This window comes from Trachurus japonicus, chromosome 16, assembly GCF_045865225.1.
Source record: "Trachurus japonicus isolate A0001 chromosome 16, Traja_1.0".
In the NCBI taxonomy this organism is placed as follows: Eukaryota; Metazoa; Chordata; class Actinopteri; order Carangiformes; family Carangidae; genus Trachurus; species Trachurus japonicus.
The window spans coordinates 6,039,354-6,062,468 of record NC_140922.1 but is presented as its reverse complement, the minus strand read 5'-3'; the positions used below and the strand labels follow the sequence as shown (position 1 = coordinate 6,062,468).

Below are 23,115 nucleotides of genomic sequence, written 5' to 3'. Positions count from 1 at the left end.
GACATGCACCGTTGATGACTTAAAAAGTGGAATAATTGTCACATCATCACTCAGTTCCAATCCTTCTGAATCATTGAACTCTGACCTGAATGAAGAAGTACAGCTGGGTGAGCCAACCACTGAAGAGTCTAGGGATTTTGAAAAGAAATTTGAACTGAAATTAGCTTCACTTTTACTTAAATTGGAACATACATACTTAGTCTCCAGTACAGCTGTCAACGAATTGCTTGAGGAGCTACAACATCTTATTGGAACTGTCTCTGTGCCACATAGTCTAAAAACAATTAATCAGGTTTTGGGAGATAACGATTGTCATGTGGAAGCATCTGTTGTTGAAGAGCTAGCTACAGTTCTTTGTTCTTCCCATCCAATTCAAAAAGCAATAGTGAAACAAGGCCCATTGTCTACTTCTTGGAAGCGCAAGTCATATTATAAAAGAGAATTTGGTGTAGTGTCACCAGTAGAATATATTCTTGATAAAAGGAACAAAAAATCATTACAGTATGTATCTGTGCTGAAAACACTGCAGCAGATTCTAAATTTAGATTCTATCTTAAAAAAGACTGCCAATTTGAAAGGGAAATATCAGTCACCCGACAGTGATAAAGCAGTTTACAGTTGTCCCTTTGATGGTGAATTTTTCAGAAACAACACATTTTTGTCTAAAGACTGTGCAATTTCACTTAACCTTTATATTGATGATTTTGAAATATGCAACCCCATTGGGACATCACGAAGAAAACATAAGATCTGTGCCCTCTATTGGACTTTAGGTAATCTGTCCCCCGGTTGTCAATCTTCACTGTCATCGATACACTTGGCTCTTCTAGTCAGAAGTGATGATTTGAAGGTGTATGGCTATGAAGCAGTACTCGAGCCTCTCATTTGTGATTTAATTTCCTTGGAACAACACGGTGTGTTTTTGTCAAAGTTAGGGAAATGTGTTAAGGGAACAGTACAGTGTGTCATAGCAGACAATCTTGGAGCCCACGGCATCGCTGGATTTATTGAGAGTTTTTCAAGTGGTCACATATGCCGATTTTGTACCGCTTCCAAATCAGAAATTCAAACTAAGCAAGTAGACAGTGGATCTTTTACATCAAGAACAGAAGACCTTCACTCGGACCATCTCAAAACCATCGAAGAACAATCTCTGAACAATTTCTGTGGTGTTAAGAGGAGATGTGTTCTCTCTGAGAAACTCAGTCATTTCAAAGTCACTACCGGTTTCCCCCCGGATCTGGTCCACGATTTATTTGAAGGGATTGTTCCTGCAGAGATAGCTTTATGTCTGTCCATCTTCACATCTAAGAAATACTTTACACTTGCATATTTAAACGAGTCTATACTACATTTCCCCTTTAAGTGGACTGACAAAGTTAATTGTCCCCATCCAGTGCCATTGAACTTTGCAACACGAAAGACGATAGGGGGGAATTCCCACGAAAACTGGAGCTTGTTAAGGTTTTTCCCCTTCCTTGTTGGCCAGAAGGTGCCTGTTGAAGAACCTGCATGGAAAATATTGACTGATCTAAAGGATATTGTGGACCTTATTGTCTCACCTGTTCATACAGAGGAATCGATTGCATATTTGAATTTCAAGATATCAGAGCACAGAGTACAACTTAAAGAGGTTTTCCCAGACTACAACCTGCTGCCTAAGCACCATTATTTGGAACATTACCCCCAACTAATTCATCAATTTGGACCATTAGTTTGTCTTTGGACTTTAAGATTTGAAGCCAAACACAGTTTTTTTAAAAGAGTTGTTCGATATATAAGATCTTTCAAGAATGTGTTGTTGTCTTTGGCAGAGCGACACCAATTTCACATGGCACAGCAGGTATTTATGTACCCTCAAAAACCTCTTCTGGAAGTGTCAAATGTTTCAACTCTTTCTCTTGATGTGTTGAAAGAGGAGATCGCAAAAGCTATCCGGCTGAAACACCCAGCTGTGGACAATGTGTGTCTGGCAAAGAATGTCACTTACGATGGATTCAATTACAGAACTGGAATGATCCTTGCATATGGATCTTTGGCAGGGATCCCTGAATTCACTGAAATCATCCACATGTTGGTTCTGAAGGACAATCTTTTTTTCATTGTTCGGAAGCTGAGTGCATGGCACTGGGAACACTTCAGGGCCTTTGAACTTAAAGTGAGCCCCACCAAAGACATAATACTCGTGGCGCCAGATGAACTGACGGATCCATATCCGCTGGTGGATTACACTGTGGGAGGATTGCGTTTGATTACCCTGAAGAGACATATTCAAGTTTAAGGTCTGCATTTTCATCAAAACATCATATTTGCATATAATTCATTCTACTAGAAATGTTAAATGGGCACTTAATTGCCACTGGGGTAATTTGACACTGCACTTTTACACACTCATTACAATTCTAACCTGTCATCTTTATGCTCACACAATGTGATTGTGAATGTGAAATAATGCTTTGCTTCCCCCTCTCCTGTTCTCCACACCCATCCAGGACGTGTTTTTACACAAGCTTACTGCACTACATCTGTTGTTTGCTCACAATCTGTCAACCCCTCTCAACACACCCAGGTAAGAATGACGGTTCTGACCTTGACCCCAACCTGGTTCTCCCTATTTCCCGCTCTAGGAATCCTCATTTCTCTGCTGCTGGGGTTCAGTATTCTGCATCACATGTATCTGTCTCTGAGTCCTGTTGTAATGGTGGACTAAGTTAAAGGGACACTGAAACATTATTACAACTCTAACCTGTCATCTTTATGCCCACACAAGGTTGTTTTGAATGTAAATTAATGCTTTCCCTCTCCCCCTTTGTCTCTCCTGTTTTTTTTCTCCAGACACCCAGGACGTGGTTTGACTCCAGTCTCCTGCACTACACACGCCGTCAGGGCATCAAAATCTACACCAACACCTTTTTCAACACGCCCAGGTAAGAATGAGTTGTGACCCCAACTCCTAACCTGGGTCTATCTCTCGCTCACTCGTCGGTCTCCGGAATCTTCCTCCTGCTGAGGTTCAGTATTCTTCATCATATGTGTCTGTATCTGACTGAGTCCTGTTGTCTCTCATGTCTCTTCCCCAGTGTAAAGACATCCAGGACGTTTTTTGACGCCAGCCTGCACTTCATCGGTTGCCTGGGCATCACCATCTACATTCAACTTCTTCAACACATCCAGGTAATAACAGTCCTCAACCTGACCCCCCTCACCTGGTGAAGCCTACTCAAACTCTCACCATGATTGTTGTGTGGGCTTCCTAGAGGAGCCTGTCCACAATTTGGGGGTAAAATCAACTTATGTTGTATTGTGGTATTATCTATAATATTAGTTGAAGCATTACCCGATAGATCAGATAGGCTACCGTTGAGAACAAATGTTTTTATTCATCTGTAGAAACCTGCAGTGGGAGCTGATGCCATGTCTTTTGTGTGTCCCTGTCCTTTGTTATTTTAGTTGGTATTGAAGCAGCTTCCTGGACCCTTGATCCGTCAATATGGCAAATCCCATACGACTCCTCATCTTGTTGAGTGACGACAGCTCAGAGAGGATGGATCTACCACTGGTGCCAGACACTGTTGAAGAGCTCATTGAACAGGTCAAAGAAGCATACAAACTTACTGGAGGCATCAGGCTGCAATACAAAGATATTGACTTTGGAGGAGCATTTGTTAACTTAAGCTCAACCTCCTCGATCAAGGATCTTACCACCATCAAGGTCATACCGACTGTTCCTGATACTGATCTCATTCTTGAATTCATAGACAGTGCCCCAACTGATTTGAGTGACCTAGATTCAAGCTCCGTATCGGCACTCACTGATTCAAGCTTCTTATCGACACACACTGATTCAGATGACACAATCATACTCAGCAGCAGCTCTTCTGAGAGACTCCGAACAAAGCCCTGGCCGAAAGAGTTCAACATCCCAACCTTCTCCTTTGAAACAGAAGGTCAACTCGAGAAAGGGAATGCTGAATACACAAAGAACCAAACTAGACTGACCCCTACGTCTAAAATGCTGTCAGACATTCTGGAAAGATTGGCAGAGAAGATTTTCTCCTACAAGGCGTACCCCAATGATGCAGACCTGAGTGATGTCGCAGAGGCTCTCACAAGGAAGCATCCCTGCCTTAGGCAACCAGACTCCTTCAATGAGAGCTATGGATGGAAAATGAGACTCAAGAATAAGATGTGCAATTATCGCACTCAGTTGAAGTCACATGGACTTGCATCTGAGCTCATGGTGAACACACTCAAATCCAAGTCACGAGAAGATCCCCTTCCCCGCCCAGCAAAGAACAACAAAAAGGCAAGAAGAGGTGAGGCCAATTATTATCCTCAGCCCAGCATTGAGACTCCAGAAAGCCTGGAACAAGAAAGAACATTGCTTCTGACTGAAGTAAAGAAGAGAAACAATGACAAAACCATACGGGAGAAGATGGCCAGGACCTTCGAGTTTAGGAGGCAAGAGGTTGTAGATCAGAACCCTTCCATCGAGAACCTCATGGAAAGATGGCCAGCTCTATTTCAGGTGGAAGAGGTATACCTTTCTTAACCTCTTTCATACTAATTATAACAAACATTTTTTCAGAAATAATACATCCACAGGGCTTTGTGAAGACTAGTAATAGTATTGCTTTTTCATCAAAAATTATATTTAGTTTGAAATTACTACTAAGTGTGTAAGTGTTGTTGTTGTTGTTGTCCTGCTTGTTGTTTTTATGAGACCAAAAACAAATTTCCACACCGTGGACAATAAATGAAACTAACTAAATTTTGACAGAAGTAACAATGAACAACAACAAATCATAACAAATCATAACCAAAACACAACCAAATGGGGAACAATTGTTACATGATTGTTATAGACCATACATTCTAGTGGGACCTAAATGATCATTGAGGGGTATTTGTGTATGAAGAATTATACATTTTGATAATTGACAATTTAGTAAAGGAGAGACTACATAAAACTCATACTTTGGAGGTGGGAAATGAATGCTTGTGCGAAGTTTGTCTTCAATAAAAATTATTAAAATATATATATATATATTGTGCACTGCTTCCTCATGTACAGATCAATGCAGAGTTTCTGCGGGTTACTGCAGTTCCCCTGCTGCCGAGATTTATGGCCCAGCTGGACAAGTACTCCACGCAGCTACTGAAGATCATCAAAAAGAGAGGAGGGGCAACCAAAGCAAAAACTGCCATGATCCTGGAGTTTCTTGATCAGGTATGATGTGTATATAATGAACCACTAACAACAGTTAGCATTTTAACCCTTGTCTGATGGGGATAGGTATCCTTTTCCATTTTTATTTCAGTGATTATGGTTATAGTCATTTGAAAAATGCTGTATCTTTTTAAACTGTTGGTATGAAGTGTGTGTGTCAAGCAAGGATGTGTGGGCTTTGCAAATGTTCTTTACACACTAGCAGCAGGTGCCCTTCCTCTGGTGCACACAGAGTTGCATTTTGGGGGATTTGGAGGAACTGCTCTCCTCACCTTGCTGTGGCCTTCTCCCTTGGTGGGGAGCTACTGCCATTGTTGTATTTGTGAAGTGACCAGTGCAAATACCAGCTCTTCCACAAACCAGCGAGATGCTTGCACAATACCTTGATTCCAGCTCAAATCCACATTCATCCACAGCACAAATTAGTGAAAGCAGAGACATCCAGGATGAGAACATGTCAATCACCACTGGCAGGTCTTGAGAGAGCGCTGTAAAAGACAGGATTGGCCTGACCTGGCAAAGAGACATCCAGTCATCTCTCTTGTAAGAGAGACTGTCAGTGGTCTCTGACATATCCTGTAACGCTCTGATTTCAATTAATTGTGCTATGGATCCAATCGTACAAGCACCGACTGTTTGTGGTAGAGCTGGAAATTCAAAAGCTTGCCTATCCTCCACACTGCATAGTAACCCTTTTTCACTGTCCCTGCAGGATGCTGATGCTGATCTCAGAAGGGAGTGTGTCCTCAAATCTCTCATCATATACCTGGGAGAATGTGTTGAGGACCTGATAAAAGAATATACGGTATGTCCAAATCTGTTGTCTCTCCGTGATGAGATGCAACTTTAATAATCCTGGGGGAAGCTTGAAAGCCCTGCTATTAGATATGGTGATTAATAATCAGTTGTTCACTTGTACATTTTGTCCTATATTTGACCTCAGATGTCCCAGAAAGATCAAGCCGAGCTGGAGAGTACCACCATGGCGGTCTTCGTCTTTAGAGAGAACTCCAGCCTTCTACAACAGCCAAAAGAGATCGGGATCATCATTGATGGTGTGGAAGTTCTCAGTGAGTTGCCTTCTGTGGCAGCTGGAGTGGTAATGCTCTTTGGACTCTGTTATGCTCTTAACATGGAATATCCACAGGGGTTCAGGTTCACATTTGAGGCTCTTCAGAAGATCCTGATGGAGCTTGGTTCCAACAAGATGAGCTCCAAGATTCGCAAACTGAATGGTGAACTCCACACTGCACAGTAGTATGTGTGACATGCGTACACATGCTTGTGTGTTTACACACACAGTAGATGTTGCATTTATATTGAGGTAGCCTGTAGTAACCACAAGTCAGCACTTTATGAGGGGGAGAACCTCAGCTGCACTTAGTTGCACCTAGCCAAGGGTGCTGTAGCCATTAAGGCTATGTTATATTGTTGGGCTTTGAGTGAGTGTTTTGAATAATATTTCATGTAATTTCATTTACCGGTTATTACAGTTCAGATTGTATAGAGCCTGTGTATAGGCCTATTACCACGTGTGTGTTTGTCCTGGTTCATTTGCTAATCTATTTTTTTATCTGACTTGTATTTCTTAAAGATCTGTGCTGAAAATGTTGTAGCAGATTCTAAGTTCAGATACAATATTGATAAAGACTGCCCAGTTCAAAGGGAGATTGCAGTTGCCAGAGGGTGATAAAACGGCATGTTTTCTCAAAAACAATTCACTGTTATTCCTGTGTGTTAACAGTATATCCTCCCCTGCCCTCATGGCCCTGTCCTGCTCTCTCTCCTCCTCTCTCCTGCCTCTCATCCTTTCCTCTGTTCCCCTCTCCATATCTTCTCCTGGCCTGACTAACCCAAGAAATCAAAGGTAGTCTTAGTTTCAATTAATGATTGGCATGAAAAATAAAAGAGATCAGTACCTGAAAATTGTATTCTTACATGGCTATACAAGTTGTAATGATTTCACATACAAATAAAAAATAAGTAGCTTTATGTCTGGATGTTTAATCCCAGGCATTACAGGGAAATGACAACAATATCACCCTTTGTTGAAGCATCTGTGTTTTATTTAATTTTCAATTTGCTCCACATCACCCTCTCCAGCCTTTCTCCTCTTCTCTCCACCGTCTCCTCCCCTTGCCACCTTGCAGTGCCTTTAGGGATGCTATACAGTGTATCATTTTAGTCAGCATCCAGGTTTAGTCATAGTCCAGGGTTACACACATATCTGCCCTCTTTTAGATTTAAAAAAATGAAGGCCGATTGCATAATGTTAATGTTGCATATGGTTAATATGTTTAAGATTAATAAATACATTTAATGTAATCTGTTGGCGAAGTGTCTTTTTTTATAGAGTTTATAAGGTGGGAAACAAATTATTTTTGGGTCAAATAAAATGTAAAAAATATAGTTTGGATATATGTAAATTAATTAACTGGTGTCAATGCAAACAATTCAAGTTAAATCAGTTAAAAGTGAATACATTAGGTTGGTTCAATTTCAATTTATTAGTTTGGTTCAATAACTAAAAGTGAAGAAAATAATTTGGATCAAGGCAAAAAATTAAGGTTGAGTCAAGTGCAGTATTATTGTTTACACCAACATAAAATAATTAGCTCATATGAAGTTACTCAATTTAGATTCTGTGAAGTCAAATATTTTAGATGTGATATCTGGACATCATTTTTTTTAGTTTGAGCAAGGTTATACTTTTTTCAGTGCATGCAGGGTCGCAGGGGACTGGAGCCAATCACATCTGACATAAAGGACCCTTGACAGGTCATTTGTGAATATTGCAACTGACTTTGACACAACTTTAGTGACTCCTCCATGTACCCCCCCTCAATCTCAATCTTTGTCTTCACAGTACAGATGTGGGGTTGGACGCTGTGTTTACTTCTTAGTTGTCCAATGGGATTTCATACACAAGTGGAAAATAACCACTGAAAGACAGAGATAATGCAATAAATGTAATTTAGTTTTCACATATTTCAATGTGCTTGTTCATCCAACATCATTTTAATGTGTTTCATTTCAGTCGTTTGTGCCACTTGCCTTTGCATCACTGTTTTCACGTTATCAGCCATAAAGCCGGCCAAACGCCCAGCATCTCCTCCACCTCTGCTGCTCATGCTTCGCTGGGTGTGCTACTTGTGCATTCTTTTATATTTTCTTCCATTGGGCTTCACTCGTAAATTTAACACAATGTGTAACTCAATAAAAGACATAACCTCGAGGTTATTTACAGGGAGCCTCCGACTACTATCATCCGAGCCCATAATGCACGGAAAGAATGTGCACCTTGTCACAGGATGACACCCAAAGCCCAATAAATCCTGCTGCCGCCACTGCACCACAAGATAAATGGAAACCTCTTCTGTCTGAATTACCTGCACCCACCGGCCCCCACCTCCCCTATACCCCTGACCCTCCCCCTCCCCCGTCCACCAGCAGTCATTGTCAAGGTTACCTGGAGCAATGCACTTTGTGAGGGATCAGCACTCTTTATTTTCCATCATCACAGTCCTGAGCCGCTACAGCTGGAGCTGAAGACGTCCTGCCCGAAGGAGAGGAGGATCATCACATGACGTCTGGCTGACAGCTGAGTGAACTGCAGGATCACAGATGAAGTAAAAGCATTTATTTATTCAGGTTCGAGTTTAATTAATATCATGCCAGAGGTTAAAAACGGCCCGTTTTCAGGAAAAACAATAGAATTATTTTTCATCTCCCCCCTCCCCTCTCTGCGGCGCGTGCTTGTGCCGTGAGACGTCCTCGGTCATTCAATCCCTGCTTTTTCCATTGTTTCATTTTATTGTGAGCTAAATATTTACAATCATTTGGATGACAATAAATCAGCCGTCTTCTTTTCATTCGTTTTTCATTCCCTCGTCACGCGCAATATCTCAGACACAGATTGGAGTTTTCCTTGTACAAACACAGCTGCATTGGGAGCAGAAATAATCATATTGGTTGGTTAAACCTCAACAGGCAGAGTCAACAAACCCACATTTTTTCAGGTCCTTTGAAAGTAAAAGAGTAAAGTGATGGAAAGGGAACATTGGTTTAAATTTGAATAAAAATATGAAAAGTAAACACAAGGTTTGAGTGATAAAATATGATATGATATACTGATTTTGAGTTTTTTTCTTCTCTGGCTTATGTGAATACTGGATACTCCACTTGTTATGGAAGAGATTCTGTTGACAGTCTACTTGATACATCCTCAAGTGCACAGTATTGGTTTCTTCACTTTACTGTCATCATACGGGGGCTGGAAAGGAAGAGATGCAGAAAACACTGCAGCTCTTCTCTTGGTGATTCTCTGAATTTGGTGCACTTTGGGTGCAACTTTCCAATTTTTTGGCTGAAAGTAGCATAAGACAATATTTAGCCAAGGCATGTAGCACCACATGACTTTAGGAAATCATGAAATTATAATAATGTGTATAATGGAGTTGAAAGGTTGAGCTTGACGACATAAATCTCACAATAAAAACAATGACATATAAGTAAAAGACACTTTCTTCTCTTTTCAGTATGTTCTTCTAGAGTGATGTCACTTCCTCAATACTGAAGATGCTGAACTGAACCATTTTTAAAACGGAGGAATTGGAACAAAACTCAGGGACATGATAAAAAATATTGCTGTTTCATTTATAATTTATATTTTTTCAGATTTTAGTATTGTTTTGGTTAAAGTCAGGAAAATTATTATATTCACAAAACAAACAAAAAAGAAGTTTAATTGCAATTTTTATATATTCTAAATCTAATGAAAAAGTGACCCTGGTCAGCAGGGACTACAAATGTGGCTGTCATCTAGGCTACTCCTTAGAAACCCAGGACACTCAATTCCTTCCTGATTTCTTCACATTGGACTCTCCCAGAAAATCTATAAATCTGTGTCATGGCCACCATTTTTATGAATTTCATAAAAAATGAATACAATTTTTTTTCCCCCGTGTCATGCCACCACTGTGGCCTAGATTACAAGACACATTTAATGACAAATACAAGAAAAAAAAGACTAGACAGTCATGAATGTTTGTGGTGAACAGGTGTAAATACTGCAGCGGTGCCCTGCCTACTGCCCCTTCCTTGTTCTGAACATACCTGGTGTCAACATTGGGATTTGAAAGTAAGGGAAATTATCCACCACCCATGACCCCTTACAGTTTTAGAAAAGTACAAGACACTTAAAATGACCCCTAGTCAAACTACAAGATGGTTTTCACAGCTCCTACTTCCTGAAATTAGGTGGGCATTTTTATTTCATGTGATGTGATTAATCAGGTGTGCCTGATCATTGTATTGAAGTCAGGCACACCTGATTCATCCAATAGAGCTCCGGGAGCTGACGTCACGCTGACGTCACGCTGACGTCACGCAGCCCCGAAACTGACAGCGACGCCATTTTGGCAGGAATCTGAAGATTTTCGTAGAGTAGATACAAAAGATACAGGGGAGAGCCGGGTGCGGAACGAGTAACAAAGCGATTTTCTCCGAGCCCATACAAGTCTTACATGTATAACTTTGTCAGCATGTAGTATGACCTAACAGAACTGCAAAACATATTGAGGATAAGTCTTACTTTGACCGAGTTACGTTCAAGAACCAGCCGTTTTCAGTGACAGAAAAAATTCACTCCACCTTAATTTTTTTCGATCGATCAGCTGTGTTTACCGTTTCAGGTGTCATAGTTATGATGGTTAGACCATAGACTGTGGGTTAGACGGATAAATTAGTCCTCAAACACACCCTAAAGCTTGACATGTCAGGGTTTTTCAGTATAGAAGCAACTAGGTTTAAGTGTGGGGAGTCACTGTGGGGAGTAACAGCTGTCCCTCATCCCTCTGCACATTGACAATGAGCCTGCCTGTCACTCTGTCGGTACCGCGATCACACTGTGTGTGTTAAACAGGATTAATTAAAACACACAACGTAACGTAAACAATGTGACTGTACATGTAGATAGTGCGGGAGGAGGGCAGACGTGGATCGGTGGACCAGGAGAACAGCTGCACAACATTTTGGCAGTAAAATGGAAGATTTTAAGCCGTCTGTTCACATGATCTCACTTTAATTCCAACACATTGGACTTAATATATATAAAAACTAAAAAGATTAAATATTACCGACCCTTATAATGCCCCCGGGGCGCTTTTCAAAAGTATCTCCGGCCGCCGGCGGATGTCCCAGACCTGCAGTATCTGGACACAGCTAAGTTAGGCTACCTGATCAACTTTGCATCGCACTGCTCTAAAAGCATACAAAAGCCTGGAGGGTTACACATGGACGCAGTCCGGCTTTGTGATGAACGTCCAGCTGTGGAATCTACCAGCATAACCTGCTGTATCCTCACTAGAAGGGTAAGTGTCGTATCATCCCAGTTAATGCAGTGTAGCATGGCTAACGTTAGCTCGTAGCTGTCCGGGGTGCTGTCGGGGTGCCGGCCGGGAGCTCTCCCCGGTGCTGATCAGCCCGCGGCGGATGCGGCGGTGCGCTGCGACCGGCTCTGGGTCAGCTTGGACAGGCTGGAGGCGAAGGAGACTCACAGCTTATATGTGTTTGCCTCTTTCTTTTCTTTTTGTCACCGTCTTTCCTGCTTGTGTCATTTTGTGGAGCACAAAGAGCATAAAGCCGGCTTTTGTATGCTTGTAGAGTAGTTGATCAGGTAGCTGTGCCCAGATACTGCAGGTCTAGGACATCCTGTTCTGCGAAAATATTTTTGAAAAGCACCCCGGGGGCATTATAAGGGTCGGTAATATTTAATCCATTTCGTTTTTTTTATATTAAGTCCAATATGTTGGAATTAAAGTGAGATCATGTGAACTCAGACGGCTTCAGCGCTTACAGTCAATGCTTCGGAGCTGGTCAGTTTCCTGCCAAAATGGCCGCTCGAACGCTGGAGGTCACGTGGGGTCCGGAGCTCTATAGTGGTGGACATGATGAAATAAGGATGCCCACCTAAATTCAGGAAGTAGGAGCTGTGAAAACCATCTTGTAGCCTAGTTGGTAAGTGGTTGAGTAATAAAACCAAAGTTCCCCATATGGGGGACTTGAAGACATGCAGAACAATCACAGAGCCACCACTACACTAATTATGAAAGAATATACTGTAGTCGTATTATGTCAAATCAAACAGCAGAAGCTAGCAGAAGCTGGCCCACAGCCTGTAAATACCATGTTTTTATGACCCAAACACAGCCCAAACACTACTCAAATAATCAACTAAACATCAAACTTCATGAAGCACCTCTGTGTGGACCCAGTCGCCACATTTCTGGCTCATACTGTAGCCACATTATGCAGAACACATCAGCTACCGCTCATGAAAGAGCCCACTACAAAAACGATAGCCTACATAGCACCCACGGCTACACGGTTCCAGGGTGCCATTCCGAAGGGCCGCCACTCCGAACGTTTACTTTAATTTGTCGGAATGCCGACCCTTAATTATTTATGGGAAAAGGGTGCCATTACGAACCTGAAAGAAAGGGTGCCATTCCCGAACCTGTACAAAATCTTGAATGTGTTTAACGGCTCGGAGGTAAACAAGGCTAATTGCTGTGGTAGCGTAGTGGTTAGAGCATCTGCTTTTTTTTGACGCGGTGGGATCAGGGTTCGACCTTCAAGACCCGTGGGAAGATACATATTTAACTAACTTGCGATTATTTATTGGCCTCTACCTAAACCCTTTTACTATACTTAACCAACCCTTTCTACAATTGCCTAAACCTAACACTAAGCACAGAGCAAGGACCATTTATTTTCAGCAGAGTGCCGGCGGCTGCATCAGACCAAGGATGTAATGCACTCAGACGTTACCGCACCTTGTGAAACTTTGGAGGCGGAGGGGAAGGGGTAAGGGGTTTCGGTACGAACACGAAACATGCGCTGTCCCCCGCTGCGCTCGTGGCAAGCCGGGCAGGAAGTCAAACCACGAGAGAATCCGGGGTCAATATTCAAATAAAAACACATCGGCACGGCGGCCCCTCGGGAAGTTCGAAATGACGGACCTTCGGGAATTTTCGGACTGGCAGACCGTCGGAATGGCGGTCCTTCGGAATGGCGGTCGCCCCCCCGGCTACACAGAAGCTACTCACAGAAGCTACACAGCAGCATGGCAGAAAGAGAAGCCAAAAACGAGCAAAGTCCAGCAAACACAGACACAAAACAAACAAAACATGGTTGTACATTTCCTCCTACCTTTGCTGTTTTGCCGTGAAAAGTTTGTTTTATGGGTAAATCCACAATATTTCCAGTTGAACTTTGTCCGGTGTTACATCTAAATCGGTCCGGCCGGGCTTTGGGAGCGGCGGGTAGTGTTGTGTAGTTCGCGAGTGATCACAGAGAACTGCCGCTGGGGAAGCTGTTTACTCAGATACGACTCACGGTGATAATCGCGAACCTGACACCAGAGAACTCTGCTGCTGCAGAACCTTGATTCAGGTTCAACAGTACTGCGCTTGTGTCCACTATTCACTTGGGTGTACTGCATGCACAGAGTAGCGTCATGTTAAGTGAATGTACTGTGCACAGAGGACTCGCGCTCACTGTGTAGTAGGTAATATAAAAATAAAAAAAGGGGGGGGGGGAGTGATTCGGTGAACGAATTTTTTGAACGACTCATTTTAAGGAACATGATTCCTAGTTATTTCAGTACAGGTCCAAAAAGAAAAAGAAACTTCCGATCCCATCACTAGCTCCGGTGGGACCCTATTTTATTTTACGAGCGAGCAGCATCAAAACGCAAATCAAACAGCCTGCAACGTCATGGCTCTAATCATTTCGAATGAGCTGTCAATAATCATATCAACATCAATGCGATCAATCCTGCTAGCAGAGATAAAGAGAGGCTGATATGCCAACAAACTAGCTCTCGAGTGCAGTTTAGGCATAGGGCAACAGAGGGCCTATAAAAAGTAATTGATATTAATCCCGGTTTTTGATTTGTTTTACCAGAGTTAGTTTATATGCACAAATTGCGTGAAAATAAAAATGATTAAAGCTATTGGTCCCTACGTTTTGAAAGTATGAAAGATAAAAATTTTGGACAAAAAATCACACAATGCTACTCAATCACCACCACACCAACAACCCCCACCCGCCCGCACATACCGGCCGCCCCCCTCCGACTCCGTATGCTCGGAAAAACCCCGCCCAAGGGGCAGTTGTGGGTTCTTAAAGTGAGCTCACATTCTCGCGTTTCCAAAAACTGCAATCCCCACTCGGATTCCTCCTGGGGGCTGGGTGTCCAGAAGGAGCATATCTTCCATAGAACCCTCCCCATGTTAGAAATTCGCCGAACTTTACATCCTCAATAAACATGTGTAAAAGCCCCGGTGTCAGAACGTTTTTATCGTTCTCCCATCGATAGTTTCTTTCTACCTCCCGGACAAACACTCTGGGGTGGTAGAATTATTTTTTTAACCTCTAGCCGTTTTACTGTTATAGGTTAACACTCTGCTAATCTAGGGGGCGGCGGAAACGTTTGAGTGACAGGTTCCAGCAGCTCCCGTGGACAGCTGCTGTCGAGGCCAGTGGGCCGTTCTCCGGCCGGCCAATCCAACAGTGGCTCTGGTTCAAGCAGGCCCGCCATATATGAGTCTCAAAAAGACTCACCCAAAAACCAATGGTTGACGTCACAGACGCGACTCCATTTTCTTTTTACAGTCTATAGGCCCGCCCCTCGGCGTCCTTAATCCCCGCGACACGCCTCCCCCCCCCTCCCCTCACAGAGCAGAAGCGGAGCAAGCAACAAGGCCTGCTTGCCTGCAGAAAACCAAATCCGGATGCCTTGGAATGCGGAGTAAAAATGTCATACATCACAGTCACAAAATACTTCCCACAATAAAACCAAAGATTACCTGTTCAAAAAGCTTAAACTCAGCACCCGCCAGCTGCAAAAACCTGGTCTCTCTCTGCACCGCGGCGCCGCGGATCTCCAGCCCCGACTCTTCCAGCTCCTCTTTCCCCAGACACAGGACCCTGACCTTGGGTCACTCCAGCGCGAAGAGTTCCCTCTGTAGCATGAATGCATGAGGCATGCTCGCGCTAGCCCACTATAAACCGCCTCGTTACCCGGTCAGCTTGTGCACAGCGCCGGCATCGGGGCAGGCGCCGCCCGCAGTGCACCAGCTTGCCTGGTAAACGAGGCGGTGCCCAGTTACCGCGTCGTCGCCGTCCCCCTTGCAACGGGACCGTGGCGACCGCTGGTACGAGCAGTCGCCGCCCATTATCGAAACCATTAAGCACAGCCTCATGCTACAAGGGAGACTCCTCGCGCTGGGTTGACCGGCCACAGGGTTGCTGTGTCTGGGGATAAGGACAGGAAGAACCGGGCCTGGAGCACCCTCAGCACCGCAGTGCAGAGAGACCCAGCCCAGGCTGCGTCTGGAAGCGGTTCTGTGTGTCCGGGGAGAGGAGGAAGACCAGGTAGCTCAGCAATTGCCGCGGTGTGCAGGGTAGTGGCATAGCACACCCCGGTTCAGGCCTGCGGCTTGGAGAGCGGCTGTGTGATCGGGGAGAGGAGGAAGACCCATGAGCTCAGCAGGGCCCGCGGACGTGTCAGGGTGCAGCAGCGCACCCCGGTCAGGCTGCGGCTGGAAGAGCGGCTTGTGTGTCCTGGAGAGGATCAGGGAGACTCACTGCGGCACCCCGGAACTAAGTAATAAGGGCCAGCAACAACATTTCTGTGCTTCTGTACTGTGGCTTCTCTGAATCCTATTGGGGCTTTTTTTCCGGCAAGACCGACCGGGGGCGGGGTGGTGGAGGCAGCAGGTGGCTGAATTGGTGGGTTACAACTACGGTACTTGTAGTTTCTATGCGGAGGGGTGTGGGGAACGAGGCGGGTACGAGGAGGAGCAGGCGAGACGAGGGGATCGGATGGATGGGTTACGAGCCCGAGTGGGAGCCGGACGAGGCGCGCGGCCGCCCCATTGGTCAATTTACTATGCAAGCCCACGCTTGAGATAGACTGAATTGGATTTTTTTGGTTTCCTTTTGCTATTTATATTGTGTCTATATCGGAACCACTATCGACAGACCTGATATCCGCTGTATAAACGATGTTAATAATAATTACCAATGCTCCAAATCGTAGACCATAACTTTAAACAATGGTTTATAGTGGTAGGTGGTTCCAAGCTGTGCCAAAAATGGACATTTTGGAAAGCTTGCCTGAATATTTTGTAGTAAAATCTCAATAATTTTGTAGCTTGCTTTCACTTTTATCATAATCAACCAACTGCAGAGATAATGTTCATTATCCACATTTGTACAATCATTTGATAGATGTATTGAGCTTTAGGCAGCATCATTTCTGAAGGACACCTTGTATTTTTTTTTTTTTAAGGCCGAACATTAAAGCAGATAATCAGTGAATGTTTTAGTTAATAATAAGTTCTTTCCTTAAATAGTCCTAGTTTCCGTCAGCAGCAATCACGATACCAATGAAGTATTTCAGCCTAAACACGAGTCTCTCCGTCACTCAGCTCTGCTGAAACCTCAGAGAAAATTTTCCCTTGTGGGATACAAGTTTACTCCACTGTAGGAGAAACGGCATGAAGGGCTGTGTGTCAGCCAAGGGATGCGCGTGAATGTGGTGACGTAGCTACGAGGACCAATTGATGCCTGACCAGGCGGGGGCTGCCTAACTCATGGTGCGTTCAAGGAAACGTCGTACTTTGTGATTTTTCCTTCCTGTGGAAGTCAGACCAGATTCGATCTGGATAACGAGTTCACGGGTCGGACGGAATTTACGAGTGGCAGTTATCGGGAACTTTTTTACCAGACAACAGGACACGGTAAAAACACGAGCTAACGGGTTACCTGGAACTCCACCAACGTCCGGTAGTTGAGGTGGACATGAAGCTGTAACTTACGGTTTCAAAAGCCTGCCTTGAACACAGCATTAGCCGAAACGGCCGTGCCGCTGTTATCTGCTTTAAATTTATTTAATTTTTTCAATTTAAAAAAATAATTTCTTCCATTTACTCTTCACCAGTAACACATATACTGAAATGTACGCATCTCAGTAATTTCTCAATTTTTTCCCTTTACTATGACACCAAAAGTATTCAAATAGACCTTGTGGTTGCAGAGATATACTCATTTTATTATGGATATGCAATTTTCGAGAAAAGGCCTAGAAAATAGGCTTGGTTTGTAGCATACACTTTTCTAAAAGGGTAAGGGCAGAGCGATAGATATAACAGAGTGGCGACACTCCCATAGGACTCCGTTGTAAAAAATGGCGCGCCAACTTCCGGGTTATGGAGCCCTCAATAGTTCCAAACATTCCTCCCGCGGCGCTGGACCACGTCTGTTTCTATGGCTGCACAGCAAGAAACTACTGAGCTACGTTGACGAAATACCGACCAATTTTAAGTTATAAAGTGGTAATAATCTTTCCCAAGTACAGTAACCATGTTGACTTAACAAAATAAAAATTATTAGACTGATCGGTTCATTGAAAAACATTTATTTATTTACGTAACTGTGGTGATTTCAGTCCGTAGCCCAGAAGCAGCCCTGCTCACTTTTCATTCAAACAAACTAATGCCACTGCCACAGTTGTTAAATTTCATCAATGAGACCAACATTAATCTCTTCAAAATAATTTAACAAGCCAGCGGTAAACCTCTAAAAGCATGCGGATACGTTACTTGGCTCGTTTTCTCCGACGGGAGGACGGACGGTCGGCCCGCCGGCAGATCAGCTCAGTAGAGCGGGGGGCGACCGCCATTCCGAAGGACCGCCATTCCGACGGTCTGCCAGTCCGAAAATTCCCGAAGGTCCGTCATTTCGAACTTCCCGAGGGGCCGCCGTTCCGAATGTGTTTTATTTTGAAAATTGACCGGATTCTCTCGTGGTTTGACTTCCTGCCCGGCTTGACACGACGCGCCGCGGGGACAGCGCCCGACCGGCCCCTCCCCCTCCCCCTCCCCCTCCAAAGTTTCACCCAGGTGCGAGTCTGATGCATTACATCCATGGTCTGATGCAGCCGCGGCACTCCTGCTGAAAATAAATGTCCTTGCTCTGTGCTTTGGTTAGGTTTAGGCAATGTAGAAAGGAGTTGGTTAAGTTTAGTAAAAAGGTTAGGTAGGGGCCAATAAAATCTCAGTTAATATGTATCTCCCCCGAGGTCGAACCCTGATCCACCGCGTCGAAATCAGATGCTCTGACCACTACGCTACCACCGTAACAACAATTGTTTACTCCGTGCCTTAAACCATTCAAGATTTTTTCAGGTTCGGAATGGCACCCTTTCTTTCAGGTTCGTAATGGCACCCTTTTCCCATAAATAATTAAGGGTCGGCATTCCGACAAATTAAAGTAAACGTTCGGAGTGGCGGCCCTTCGGAATGGCACCCTGGAACCCAGTAGAGCGGCTGCTGCTGCTGTGACAGCCGCTGCCCCTGGTCCCCGGTCTGGGCTCACACAGACTCTGCACTTCTCCCAGAACAAACATCGGTGCAAGTTCCTAACAAACGTTATGAACTGACCACAGACTCCGGATTAAACGGTGACTTTCTTGCATGAACAAAATATTAAAACTGTGACGTGTTCACAGCGCTAAAGGCAGGTTTTGGCAGCTTTACTGCTGTGGCTCGGTTGCCGCAAAATGGCGATATCGATGCTAATTTCTGTTAGCCCGTCTATGAGGTTTTGCATTATACGTTAGCATTAAGCTAGCGGGCTTTATATTTAGTTGTGATACTGGCTGTGTGTGTTTTGAACGTTGTTTCAAACTGTGTGGGTTTGATTGAACATCTTTTATGCTTAAATATATATATTCCCGCTTAATATATTGCTTTACTCCTCTTCTTATGCCATTTTTACTGTAGGGCAGGCTAATCTTCACTTTAGAGTGACAAATAAAACCTTGAAGCAAGAAGATTTTGCCTTTTGTTTGAAAACTGACATTGATGTACATACAGTAATTCAGTAACAGTTGTAAATATACCTTTGTACGGTTTATTTTTTAATATTTACCGTCCAAAAGCAAGCTCAGTGCTGTCTGTCCCATAGCAGAACATGACAGCGGCAGCCTCGTTTGGAACTATTGGGAGCTAGGGGAGAGGCGGGTCGATTGATACACTTTTCATTTAAACGTCTTTTTCAAAGATGACGTTATGTACACAAACATTTTTATCATGTGATCAACAACTGACATGTGTATTCTCTTAGTTACAAGTGTAATTTAACACATATGTTGGATGATCGCGCTGTTTTATAACTTTGAACGTAAGTTGACATTTGTCTCAAACGCCCCACCTATGCGGGTCGTTTGAGACACAGAGGAGGGACGGTTGAAACAGCATGTTTTAAACAGAAACTACTGACATTACTCTTTTTTTTTATGCAGCATATCGGACAACATACTAGTGTACTAGTAATTGCCAAAATGTCACATAATTTCTCACAATATAAATAGGTCAAAAAAAATATTTTTGTCCCGTGCGTGATTGTCAAGATCCGCATTTCGATTAAACTCGCCTTTCTTCTTTTGTACGAGTTGTTGGACAACTGCATTTTCATTTCATTTAGCCTACTTATTTCCCTGTCCTAAGTCATGTTTATGGATACACAGTTGAACATATTGTCATTTTACCCTCGGCATTTTCCCCTCACTTTGCTGAATATCTGTTGATTCATGTCATAAACACGAACATTAAAAATATGTGGTGTTTATTAAAAATATATGTTGTTCATTCAAATCGGTTGTTGTTCATTGCAAAACAGTTAGGCTATTAATTTGGTGATTTATATACAGATATTGATCGCGCAGTGTGACCACAATCACTACGCACGGTGGCGTGAGGGACATTTGAAACAGCTGTATCAATCGTCCCTGCAGCGACTACTGACAATAAAACCTGTTTTGCCTCTAAACTTCAAAACTATGACATTTCATAATTTAGGACCTGTTTATGTACGAATTCATCTGTTGTTAGGTCATATTATTATTGCATGAAACACACAATACAACTTTTGATCACAAAAAAACTACCGCACCTAACATTTTCCTTTCCGTAGTCAAAAACCGGTTCGCGCTAATAACTTTTGAATGGCGTGACGTAATTTCACAAGCTTTCCCAGGATTGGTCGGTGTTGAGTGCTGAACATAGTGACAAAATCTGACAGCTCAAGCTTGTGTGGTTTTCGAGGAAATCGCTGTGTATCAATCGTCCCGTGTATCAATCGACCCGGCTCTCCCCTACATGAACCACGTGACCGCGCTGGCGGCGACATCAAAGGCTGTCGCCACTCTGTTATATCTATCGCTCTGGGTAAGGGGTCATGGCTGTTCGGAGTGACAGTAGCAGGGTTCACGCTCGCACTTACGATTTTCGAATCTCGCAACTCGAATCTCACGAATCTTCATGCGTACTTGGGCCGCTACAACTACTGTACTGCCACCTGCTGGGCCGGAGGGGAAATACGGGATATTTACAGTAAAATGTGTAAACAGGAAGACGGCGGGACAAATGATTGATTAAAATAACTTAATTAAATGTATGGGGCGGCAGTGGCTCAGGTGGTAGAGCAGGTTGTCCAACGATCAGAGGGTTGGCGGTTCAAATCCCGCTCTGTCCCGGTTGCTGCCGTAGTGTCCTTGGGCAAGACACCTTACCCACCTTGCCCCTGATGGGTCGTGGTTAGCGCCTTGCATGGCAGCTTCCGCCATCAGTGTGTGAATGTGTGTGTGAATGGGTGGATGTGATGTACTGTAAAGCGCTTTGGGTATCGTTCAGGTATAGTAAAGCGCTATATAAATACAGACCATTTACCATTTAAAATAACTGAATTTCCCGGGGAAAACGGGGTCCTGAAGTCTCATATTTTGTAAAGCAGCTGTCAACATGGAGCAGACAGTTAGGTAAGTGCTAACAGATAGCCTACTGCTACTGTAATCTATCAACCAAGCAAGAGACCCAAATCAGACAAGCATCCAAAGTTGGGCCACAGTTTACAGTTTCTAGTAGAAATGGATTGATCATAAGAAAAAAATCAAAAAAATATTTAAACCAAAATAATGGTTCAATAATCAGTAATATTAAATCAGTTCACCATGTGAATATTTGCATTTAAACATAATAACACGTCGTCCCACACAGCTATGAGTTTGCAGTTTGAGGTTTTAGAGGCCAAGGAATCTCCAGAGCAGTGCTCACACTGCCTTCTGCTATGACTGACACTAACAAACCCACATTTCATGTGTCTGCTGGTTGATGCCAAATGTGAGTCAAATTTCCCTCTAACATTAACTACAGTGGTCAACTGTGGTTAAATTGTGTTTGGTTGTGTGGCATTTCTCCCGTGTTAAAGCGTGAAACCAGTCAACATTTTTATGGGCATTTCTTGTCTAGTTTTATAAACCCTGCAGACGTAGCCATGTCTCTGTTTTTATTTCCTTTGTTTCTTTGCCTGAAAACATATGAAAGATTATTTTTGGCCCTGGGAAATGTTTGTCAAACTTTCTGCAAAATTCTGCGAATAATTTCGTTTTGATCAAAGCGCAAGAAAAGACTGCTCAGAACTTTTACCAACTGCCACCTATCGCTTTGAACTCATCTCTGATCAACGTCGTGCAAAACAGAAAAACAAAAGATTCTTCTTTCATCTGAGGCAGGGGGTCCCCACACACAGCTATTAAATCTGTAGTGCACACATGGCTCTGTTGCATAAACATGCATGAGAACCACTGGTGCCATGTTGAACTGCCAGAGCACTAATGGACCTCAAGGAGAGTGTTTTCCATGCGTTGCCGCTTGATAAGCCTGGAGACTTGTTCAGGAATGTACAATATTTCATCTGTTCCCTGCAGCCTGTGGCACTCGACCCGCACCAACGCTGCACTCTCATTCCCCGAAAATGTACAGCATTAATGTAACTGTGAAGGCGTCTGCATTTACATTTACTTTAATATTTCAGAGTTATTATTATCATTCTATATTTCCAAAAGCTTTCAGGGTAAACAAAAGAACTAAAAATGCACACAAAAGGTTTTTTTTTTTTTTACTTGTTATGTATGATGCATAATGTGTAATGTAGGGCCTCAGAGGGATTGAGTAAGATATGACCACAATTGGTGCCATATGGATCTTGTTAAGCGAAAAAAAAAAAAGAGCTTGTGTTTTCAGCAGAGCTCTGTGTAATATGGCGGGTAATGGATGAGAGGCTGCAGACTAGAGGCTGGTGGACCTGTATAGTACAGTAGCATCATTTAATGAATAAATCATAGTTACAGTAACATATTTGATGATTTATAATTTTGCTGTATGTTTGCCAGTCCAATCACAGCTGGCCGTCAACCTCAAGAGACGCTGCAAAGCCCTCGCCACAAGCTTTCAAGTGAAGGAAAGTTGTTCACCGCTGGCTCCATCAACGCCACAACCTGCCAAGGCCGAGTCAGCACTGCTCAGAAACCACGCTGGACTCAACCAGTGGGAAAATTAACGATAGCACCGCAAACGTAATGAGCGCAAAAACAAATTAGCAGCAAGTTCATTAAAAAATTTTCAGTTGTTCAATAGGCCCTAAAGTTTGTGGTTGGCACTGGGGAACGCAGCAGCTAGATGAACTACACGTCACGCAGAGCGGTGGTGTAAGAGACCCGCAGCAGTGTGGTCGCAACCCTACCAAATGAAGAGTTCTGCATTATGGCTAAAAACATTTCACAATCTGAAAAAGATCCATGTGCTGATATCATACTAGAACTTCAGGATAATATCTCAAGCATGATGGTAGATATCAGAGAGGCTGGTGTAGTCTTCCTTTCACTGACAACTTTACAACTTACCCCTGTGTGTCTGAATGTAAGGGACATGTAAGTTTATCAACTTTAAACACTTTAATCTTACAGGAATTATCTG

The 23,115-nt window shown here is 43.4% G+C and overlaps 1 protein-coding gene and 1 long non-coding RNA gene across 2 annotated transcripts; both read left to right on the top strand.

Annotated features, from left to right (window-relative positions):
• Positions 1 to 2,407: 2,407 nt before the first annotated feature.
• LOC146971572 (uncharacterized) lies at positions 2,408 to 3,160 on the top strand. Its single transcript, XR_015037913.1, has 3 exons — positions 2,408 to 2,569; positions 2,836 to 2,927; positions 3,081 to 3,160. It is a non-coding gene; the product is annotated as an uncharacterized LOC146971572 (long non-coding RNA).
• Positions 3,161 to 3,482: 322 nt separating this feature from the next.
• LOC146971571 (uncharacterized) lies at positions 3,483 to 22,699 on the top strand. The gene is made up of 6 exons (XM_085802435.1): positions 3,483 to 4,537; positions 5,075 to 5,230; positions 5,943 to 6,035; positions 6,174 to 6,329; positions 6,378 to 6,465; positions 22,533 to 22,699. Exons 1-6 carry the CDS (start codon positions 3,491 to 3,493, stop codon positions 22,697 to 22,699), a joined length of 1,707 nt encoding a protein of 568 aa, XP_085658561.1. The 5' UTR covers positions 3,483 to 3,490.
• The last annotated feature ends 416 nt before the right edge of the window (positions 22,700 to 23,115 follow it).

What these genes read in the sequence shown, in the direction of transcription:
- LOC146971571 (XM_085802435.1), top strand. Translation starts at nt 3,491, where the DNA reads ATGGCAAATCCCATACGACTCCTCATCTTGTTGAGTGACGACAGCTCA. An exon ending in CTCTATTTCAGGTGGAAGAG is followed by an intron (nt 4,538 to 5,074) that starts GTATACCTTTCT and finishes CCTCATGTACAG; the next exon opens with ATCAATGCAGAGTTTCTGCG. An exon ending in ACCTGATAAAAGAATATACG is followed by an intron (nt 6,036 to 6,173) that starts GTATGTCCAAAT and finishes ATTTGACCTCAG; the next exon opens with ATGTCCCAGAAAGATCAAGC.